We start from the raw sequence: 9,598 nt of genomic DNA, 5'->3' as shown, positions 1-9,598 counted from the left end.
ACAACTCATTTAATTAACATCTAACTCCGAGAGTAGTACCACTCAACTTTATTATCATGTCGGACTAAATCCACCTGCAGGGTTTAACATGACAATCCTTATGAGCTCCTCTTGGGGACATTATCAACCTACATTACTATGACACAGTTTCCTTCTATAATAAACAACACACACTGTAAGTAATATCATTTCCCAACTTATCGAGCCTTTTGATTTATCAAACTAAATCTCACCCATTGATAAATTAAATAAATAAATATTAAATATATGTGCTTGTCATTATATTAGGATTAAGAGCATACACTTCCATAATAACTGAGGTCTTTTGTCTTTTATTTAGTCAGTATAAAAAGAAACTGCCTCAACGGTCCTACTCAATATACTTAGAGTGTACTAGTGTAATTATATAGTCCAGATAAACTAATACCTAATTACACTATAACTGTTCTGATGGTTTGTCCTTTTCATCTCGGTCGTGAACTACTGTTTATAATTTATAAGGAACTGATAACATGATCTTCTGTGTGTGACACCACACACCATGTTATCTATAATATAAATTAATTGAACAACTACACTTAGCATATAAATGTAGATATTTTTGACCAATGTAATTCTTTATTTTAAAATAAATATTTACAAAAACTAGGCTTTTAGTATACATTCTAACAATTCTACGGGTTGCTTTCTCTTGGAACCTCGATCCAAAGCGTGGGTCAGCTCTTTGAAAACTTTAGGCAACTTTCGCGGTCGGGAGGCGGTAGTTTGCTTCTCGGAGGTCGCTCGTTTCTTGTCTTCCTTGAATAGTTCGTACTCTTCAGCTGTCATGGTTACATTGATTTGACCAGAGTCCTCCATCTTCACATTCCGGAATAGGCAGATGTGGTCCCACAGACGACGCCAAATTGATCCCGTCCGGAAGCTGAGTCGAATAGAGGTTGGTCGCGCTGTCCTCGGTATTGACAGAAAGTCGTGGAGACGCCTTGTTGACCTGGTACCTACCGGAAAGGTTCCCACGGGTGAATGACGGGGGGTGATGACTGAGATGATGAGGCGAGGGCTCTGCACACACTCAGACAAGCCACCCTCCCGTTAGAGGCCCAGAACTAGGGAAAATGTCCCCGGGGTAGGCCCTCCGATGCTTAAGTCAGATACTTTTTCCCCCGAAGTACAGTGAACCGAAAGGACGAAAAGTAAAGGACGAATGTGAAAGGATGAGTGAGCGTACCTACATAAGGGAAAAAGTCTCCCTTTTTATATGGCAGTGTGTACTTCTGGAGTCTGACGAGTATTAGGGAATGTCGGGTGTCAGAATTTGTCTGGTGGTGAATGACACATGGCTTCTTCCTATCGGCTTAAGAAGGGATCAGTGGGCAATGAGCCCTAGACCATTAGCATATTCCCTGACATGCGGTGATTATTCTCTGACAGGTTGTTACGATTCCCTGACTTGATTGTCGTATAGTGTGAGCCCACCCAAGTTCGTTGACCCTAGACTAAGTTCCCGTACCTACAAACCTTGACCTGTGGGCACTGACCTGCATTCCCTGGCCTGTGTTTGTCACCCCTTAAATCCAGACTTGTATGTCCAGCCCTGCATTTGTCATTCGATAAATCCCGGTAAATCCAGACCTGTGCTTAAATCCAAATCTGTATGTCCAACCCTACATTTGTCATTCGATAAATCCCGGTAAATCCAGACCTGTGCTTAAATCCAAATCTGTATGTCCAACCCTGCATTTGTCATTCGGTAAATCCCAGTAAATCCAGACCTGCGCTTATCGCCCTATCAATCGAGGCCCTTGCTTGTCGTTTCTTAAATCTCGTCCCATATGCACGACCCTGCTCCATATTTTATCTTGTAAGTCCTGAACCGTACATCCTACCTTCCGAGTTCCTACTTGCCATGTGCCATATAAGGCAATCCCTGAATGCCACATAGGCTCGACCCTGACCGCCCTGTAATCTTGACCTTTGACCACCACGTGGGTCGGACCTTTGACCGCCACGTAGGATTGACTTCTGACCTCCACGTGGCTTGACTTTTGACCTCCACGTAGGCTTGATGACTTCTGACCGCCACGTGGGCATGCCTTCTTACCTCCATGTGGGCTTGACTTCTAACCACCATATGGGCTTGACTTCTGACCTCCGCGTGAGCTTGCCTTCCGATCACGTCAACTATCCAATCCCTTTATCATACATCGTACCAGACAATTATGTAAAATACTTAATTTATAATTAATAAAGTTGAGCCTTTAGTATATTCATTAATGTGGAAATGTTCTTACTTTTTAAAAATAATCAATTTTTTTTAAAAAAAAAAGTATTTTAAAATTTATCTATTACGATGTGACCCAATACTGTTTAAAATATCCTTTAATCTCACATCCCTTCGGGTCGGACTCGATATTCATGTCAATAGGTCATAACTATGATGACTCATTTGACACTTAAATCAAAGAAAATGAAAAAGACTACAAAATTTAATGCTTTCGCACGCCGGACTTGGAGTGTTGCCGAGTGTGAATCTCATACTGTTCACCGACATAAGCAAAGCTTAATTTATTAAAGAGATAGGTCCGCCCACAGAATCTTTAATCAGTTTTAATTATACATACGATCGACGTGCATTGCTGCGTCCATCAAATCTATCGCACGCTAGCTAGCTCGTCACGATGGAGCGCGCGTCCCCACCAGGCAGCCCACCGTCCTCCGACGTCAACGACGAGGAGGAGTCGACGGACGTGTCGACGGACGTAGACGAGGGCGATGACGACGAGTTGGAGCAGTTCAATCCGCCGCGATCGTTCGACGAGGGTTACTACAGAATGGTTAACAAGCTAAACCTCGACGAGGGCACGGCGGAGCTCGTGTGGCTGGCCCAGAACAAACCGGATCGCAGCCACGTCAACCTCATGGACGACCCCGTGCTCAGCGTCGTCATCGACAGCCAGAAAACCCAGATGGCGCTCGAACTCATCAAGCGGCTTCCCGCCGACAAGCTCGAGGCTAAAAACTGCAACGGCGACACAGCGCTGCATGTGGCCGCCACCATAGGCGACGCGAAGGTGGCGAAAGCATTGCTGAACAAATCCGACGATCTAGCGGACATAAGAAACAGCAAGGGGGAGACGCCGCTGCACAAGGCGGCGCTCTACGGGCAGCAGGAGGTGTTCCAGCTTCCGGTGGACAAGGGGAACAGCTGGGCGCCGTTCGGACGGACGTACGAAGGCGCCACCACGCTCCACTGCGCCATCATGGGCAACGCGCCGAGTACGTACATGCGCCCCGATCGATCTAACTTGCTTAATTTCCAGGGAAATAATTTTTTTTTTATTTTTTTTAAAACTGACTCCATGGCAACTGCTGGTGACCATCCCGGAGGCATTCCGCAGCCAATTGGTTCTCGGATCACTTGATAACTTTCTCTATAACTGTAATTTACTCTCAATTATATATATATATATATATATATATATATATATATATATATATATACAGTATATATAAAGTGTTTGATACTTAAATGTATCAGGGATTCCCCTGGATGACGAGTCTCTCGATTACCCTCGCAAGCAAAGCATAAGAGATATCGAGGTAACAAATTAATATAACTCTTAAATATATCTGAGGATTTTAATCTATATGCCCTTTTTCTATTTGAAATTACAAAAAAAATAATATACTGGTGTATTATTTTCATGTAATAATGCTGTTTGCCCCTAAAAATTATCTGCAATTAGGATCAGGACTTTCATGATGAAAATTCAGGAGAAATAAAGAAGGACAAAGATGAATTAGAAAGAGGTAACGAGGCATTTCTTTCGAATTTTCCTTCTAAATACAGTGGAGTTGTAGAGTTCATGTGCATTTTATTTCACTTGTGGTGAATTGGGGCATAGCAAATAGATAATGTTAGACACAACAATTTGACTTATAGACCAAAAAAGGGTAGTTTGATGTAAGAAGCTCATGTTAGGTCAGTTTTAAGAATCAATTATAAGATGATTGATGTGAGAATCAATTATATGTTGCCCCTCTCATATAACGAAAGTAATATTGTGGATTCCTTGATTAAGTAAGATCACAAAATATATGGTCATACTAAAATAAATCAGTATAAGATATTGAGCTAATATAATTAAGTGTATTTAGAGATCAAGAAAAGACATAGATTAATGAGAGGATGATACAATCTATACCTCGTAAATCAATTTAGATATCATGGACAAAAAAAACTAAGTTATTCAATAAAATAGTCATAAATAGGTTAGATCATATCTACGACATTCTCGTTACTTGGATAGTCATGATATATTGCTAGATGTCATTCATTACTTGTGTTTTTAAAATATGATTTTAGAGTCACTGTCAATATTATGATAACTTGTTAGGTCACACACAGAGCACATCAATTTGAAATTTGTTTTAATTTAGTATGACTAAAATAAAGTGGGCTTAAGTTTAAGTTTGGAATTAATTCCGGATGTTAAACTTGTTAGATTAATGGGTTAATATAATTTTATCTTAAATTTATTAGATTAATGATTAATCCGATATTCGTTTAAGTTTATTTCAGACATACCCAAACCAAATGAAGATCACGTTTTATTAGTGGGTTATAATTTGGAGACTGTCTTATTATATAAGACTTAGAGTACTTGAGTAGGTCACAACATGTCTTATCTAATAAGATCGTGCGAGAACACATCTTATCTGATAAATTCTTGTAAAATCATGTCTTACCTGATAAGATTGTATCAACCCTAAAAGTTTTAGTTTGATTTCAACTTATATATACATACGCATAAAGCTAGCACTGATGAACAATATGCGTGAGAGAAATTTATGGTGACTCTAATTATACTTGTGAGATGAGTTGTGGTTGTGTTTGTGTAGATATTGCAAGAGACACAAATGCACTGATCGTGCTTAGATTGATCAGACTCTTTAGATTCATAAAAGGGATTCTGTGCATTTAAAGATAACAACCTACACCAATGCTGCAATTAGAATTTGTATGGATCTCTGATCAATTTCTTTCTGCTATATTTTTTTCTTATTTAATTTTCGCATGGAATCCAACCGCTTCGACCAATGCGATGACAAAGTCCTTTGAATAGACAAAAATAAGTCAATGTATACTAGTTGAGATGGATCAATTGAATGCACCAAGCAAATTGGATATTCAAGCAAGTTAGTCGAGATGGGTAGATCAAGAAAGTTAGATATGAAATGAATTCATTAACAAATCAAATTTGGCAAGACAAACATAGTAGATGGAGTGAGCAAAGCCAAGTGAGCTAAGTGAATGAAGTAAATTGAGTAGAACATGCATGTAGATCAAATTCTACAAGCTGTGTGAACCCATCAAACCTAGTGTAGATTGAGCCTTTTGAATAGATAGACTATCTAAATGGATGAATATAGGTCGTCAAATTTACCATATGGGTCATGTGAACCAAGTAGTTCTTTCACTTTATATGCTTAAAGAACAATCATATGTACATGGTTTATGAAATAAATATTTACATCATCGATATCAATTATTCTATTTAAAAATTTTATCTTAAATTTTAAATAAGATAATTAAAAAATTCTTTACATTAGTTATCCTATCTATTCCCTAAATTTTATATTTATAAATAATATTTTTCTAAATTTAAAGCATGAATTCTATTGTCTAAATATTATATAGCAAAGTTGATATATAGAATAGTAAAAAAATAGATATTTAAATTTAATAAAATAATTTTTTATTTTAAATCAATATCCAAAACAAAATGTTGTTTCAGATGTTTTACTTATGAAATTTAATTGCCTTATCTTATATATTGTTGTGGGTGGATGTTTGCATGCAGGGACATCGATTCTTATGTTATTTTACAAGATTTTAAGATCAATTCGCATATTTTCTTTCAAACTTTTACGGCAAGGTAAGTTCCCATTTCATGGATTCGTATGAATTAACATTTTTTTTACTCAAGTCTAATTTTTATTCCAAATTTGTTAAACCCCCAAATTCAAATATCTCTAAAAAATTTTTAAACTAGGATAAAACCCAAAAGGTGCCGATTATTTTTGTTATCATCATGTTATTTCCTTTTCAAATTATCTTTTTATTGAATAATTCATATTATTATACAGTCCAACAAATTTAACAGTCAGAGAGAATTTCATTGAGACTTGAGAGTAGGGATGTAAATGGATCAAAATGGTTAGCGAGTTATTCAAAATTTGATTTAATAAAAAGTTTGTTTGAGTTTATTCATTTATATTATTGAGCTGAGCTAGCTCGATAATTTTATTGAGTCGAACTTGAGCTTAAGGACATTCAGCTCGTGAGCTCGTGATTATGTTCATTTATAGGCTCACGAGCTCGGGCTTAAGCTCGGCTCGTTTAAAGGACTTGAGAACATGCTCATTTATAGGCTCATGAACTCGAGCTTGAACTCAGCTCGATTAAAGGGCTCGCAAACATATTCAATAATGTGTTGAGTTTGAAAATTTAATGTAGTAGTTTGGGATGTTCAATGATGTGTTGAGTTTATTTTATTTTAGTTGTTAGGTTTATTGAATATTTATTCAAACGAGTTTTTGAACTCGCTTAACAAGCCTACAAAATGAGCTCTAAAATGAATTTTAAAACAAGTCAAAAAATGAGCTCTAAAACGAGTCCAAGCTCGCTTAACGAGTTAGACTCATTAACTATGATAATCGAGCTAATAATAAACTGAACTCAAACTATTTCCGAGCTTGGTAATTCCAAAACGAGCCGAGCTCGAGCCCGAATATAATTTAAAACTTGAGCCTAATACTATTCGACTTAGTTCGACTCGTTTATATCTCTATTTGAGAGAGACCGTCCTTTTCGTTTTCCCCTTTAATCTTTTACTAATTTGCAGTTAATCATTAACAGTTTAACACCATTACAGCATTTGACAAAAGGTAATTTTAAATTTCAAAAAAAATATATAGGGGCGTTTCAAAAATTGAGATATATTGGGGGTGGGGAATGTAAATCTAAAGAAAGGGAAATTTTGCAGTTTCACGCAGCAAGTGTCTAGGGGTCCACTTATTTAAAGATGAGGTCCATTTAAATCAAAGGTCCAGATCAATGGATCATCCTCTGGTTCGTAATTTGCGGATCAATAGATCCCTGCTGGGTTAGACACTGTACGAGTTGAAAGAAGTTCACAGAGACACCTTGAAGCTCATAGAATTCCTAGCGAAGTACCGCGGGTACTTCGGGCTCTTCATCTCGGGAGACAGAAGAGACTACCGGGTTGGGGCTTCTTCGCGAGAGGCGCGCCGTGACAATCGGGAACGTAAGAAAGGGCCAGAGTCCGAGCAGCGCAACCTCCAGTTGGAGTTCGTCGACAAGCTCCTCCACCTCGACGACGCCACCCGCGGAAGCGACGCGCCGGCAGTCGAGGGGCTCCTCCAGAGCGCGAGCAGGGCTCTGGAGTCGATGTCGTCGAAGCGGAACTGGAAGGAGTCGCCGCTGATCATGGGGGCGGAGATGGGCCTGCCCGAGTTCGTGGGAATGATCCTGCAGGTGTGCCCGGAGTCGGCGACGTACGTGGACAGCCGCGGCCGGAACGTCCTCCAGGCGGCGATCGAGAGCGGCAGCCGGGAGATCGTGGAGATCATCCGAAAGAAGACGGCAGGCCACAACCCTGTCCTGCCCTTCTGGCTGCTCTCGCACACCAAGTCGGGGACGAGGAAGACCATCCTGCATTTTGCTTCGGAGAGGACTCCTCCCGATACGGACGACGCCGTGCAGTTGCAAGACGAACTCCTTTTTTTTGAGGTAAATAAACAAATCAATCAAAGGTTTTTTGTGCTAATTAATTCTTCAATAGCTAATTAATCTTGAGAAAGTGAAGTTTTCTCACCAAATTTTGAGTAGTCGGTGAAAGACATGGTGCCGAAGGAGCTGGTGTACAGTCGGAACGAGGAGGAGATGACGGCGCAAGAGGTGTTCAGCGAGAGACACAAGGAGATGTTCCAGAGCTGCAAGAACCAGCTGATGGAGATGGGGAAGACCTGCTCGGGGCTGCTGGCCGCGGTGGTGTTCGCGTCGAGCTTCTCGATCCCCGGCGAGAAGGACGAGAAAACAGGGAATCCGGTCTACATGGGCAGGCTGCCCTTCAAGATCTTCTCCCACACCTACGTCATCGGCCTCTCCTGCGCCACCACCTCGCTGGTGCTCTTCCTCTCCCTCCTTTTCGTGCCCTACAAGGAGCAGCAGTTCCGGCGGGCCATTCCGACCAAGTACTTCTTGGCCTGCTTGTCCTTCGTCATGGCGCTCCTGGCGCTGCTCGTCTCCTTCACCTGCAACATCTTCCTGCAGATTTACGGCGGGCAGAGGACGGAGTCCGACGATCTGATTCCGCTCGTACTGGAACTCACTGTCTTCCCTGCCCTCTGCTTGATGGTGCTGTATTACAGGGGAGCAACCGTTTGGCCGGCGTTCAGGCGTATTTGGAAGTAGACAACCAAAGTCGTGCATTCATTAGTGTGTCTGGAGTGCTGTTTGTCTTGTTGGATTCCGTTTGTGCATTTTTTTGCCTTGTTTGTCTTGTTCCTGAGATTCATAATGCAGAGACTTCTTGACGATTTACTGTAGTTCCAATAACAGATCTCATTTCATGATTCATGATCCTTTTTTCTTCTTCCAGAAAGGAACTTTTGTTTTCATCAACATCATTATTCTAAGCCTCAAACCTATTACAGCAAAGCAAAGCAAAGGCATGCCTCAGTCATTTTGCCCTTGACAAGTGATAACGAACGACCATCAAGCTTGTGCAACCTCAGTACACAAACAATGTCCTATATCACTATCACTAAGTTGTCATCCTGCAGCCACGAGCTTGCATCTTCTTCACCTTCACTAGATTGCCTACAAATCGATGCAGTCACGATAGGGTTCCAAGTATCGTTGCTTAACAACAATGCAAATTAAAGCATAAGGTCCTCAGTTAATCCTCATCAAAAGAAAGATCCAATTCAAGGCTGTAGAATTGGCTCTGTTCATCATTGACATAGAACTCCAATGAAACAGACAGAAAAGATGAGCTTTCTGATTCAAAAGTGTTCTAGCATCAAGAAATTAGTCATCTACTCAAAAATTCAAAGATCCTTGATGGAAATCTTCACACAGCCGAAACTCATACATCACCCAACCGGTCCTTTCACCTCCTGGAGCTCTCCCATGGTAAAAAACAAGAGTCTTTCTCAACCCATATATTGAATGTCCACAGGCAATTTTTCGGTCTTTGCCAGTGGCTTTCCAATAGCCATTTCCAGTTGCTCTATTTGTGCGTGATCCATTTGGATTTTGGATATTTGCGGTTTCGTAGGCAGAAGAAAAAGCCACTCTTTTTCCCTTCTCGGAAGCAAGGATTTGTCTGCATTTATCAAAACATGATTGCTAAGATCTTTTTTTCTCTCATAACTGAAATTCATGATCTTCAACTAACAACAAACACTCCAAAAACTGTCTTTAGTTTGTATGGATGCAAATATATACTTCTAATAACTCAAGTTACAGTTTGTTGTCTTCCAAACTTAGAATTAGATTCAACAATCT

The 9,598-nt window shown here is 40.2% G+C and overlaps 2 protein-coding genes and 1 long non-coding RNA gene across 3 annotated transcripts; all 3 read left to right on the top strand.

Moving 5' to 3' along the window:
• Positions 1-2,678: 2,678 nt before the first annotated feature.
• LOC121990773 lies at positions 2,679-3,185 on the top strand (the record flags this gene model as incomplete). Its single annotated transcript, XM_042544844.1, has 1 exon — positions 2,679-3,185. A coding segment is annotated over exon 1 (507 nt), but the record flags the coding sequence as incomplete, so codon positions are not given.
• Positions 3,186-3,187: 2 nt separating this feature from the next.
• On the top strand, positions 3,188-3,811 carry LOC121989947. The gene is made up of 3 exons (XR_006114370.1): positions 3,188-3,276; positions 3,539-3,600; positions 3,747-3,811. It is a non-coding gene; the product is annotated as an uncharacterized LOC121989947 (long non-coding RNA).
• Positions 3,812-5,450: 1,639 nt separating this feature from the next.
• On the top strand, positions 5,451-8,500 carry LOC121990772. Its single transcript, XM_042544843.1, has 3 exons — positions 5,451-5,507; positions 7,175-7,816; positions 7,916-8,500. Exons 1-3 carry the CDS (start codon positions 5,451-5,453, stop codon positions 8,498-8,500), a joined length of 1,284 nt encoding a protein of 427 aa, XP_042400777.1.
• The last annotated feature ends 1,098 nt before the right edge of the window (positions 8,501-9,598 follow it).

This window comes from Zingiber officinale, chromosome 6B (assembly GCF_018446385.1).
Source record: "Zingiber officinale cultivar Zhangliang chromosome 6B, Zo_v1.1, whole genome shotgun sequence".
NCBI classification, from domain to species: domain Eukaryota; kingdom Viridiplantae; phylum Streptophyta; class Magnoliopsida; order Zingiberales; family Zingiberaceae; genus Zingiber; species Zingiber officinale.
This window is presented reverse-complemented; position numbering and strand designations above follow the sequence as displayed.

What these genes read in the sequence shown, in the direction of transcription:
- LOC121990772 (XM_042544843.1), top strand. Translation starts at nt 5,451, where the DNA reads ATGGGTCATGTGAACCAAGTAGTTCTTTCACTTTATATGCTTAAAGAA. An exon ending in TGCTTAAAGAACAATCATAT is followed by an intron (nt 5,508 to 7,174) that starts GTACATGGTTTA and finishes CTGCTGGGTTAG; the next exon opens with ACACTGTACGAGTTGAAAGA. An exon ending in ACGAACTCCTTTTTTTTGAG is followed by an intron (nt 7,817 to 7,915) that starts GTAAATAAACAA and finishes AATTTTGAGTAG; the next exon opens with TCGGTGAAAGACATGGTGCC.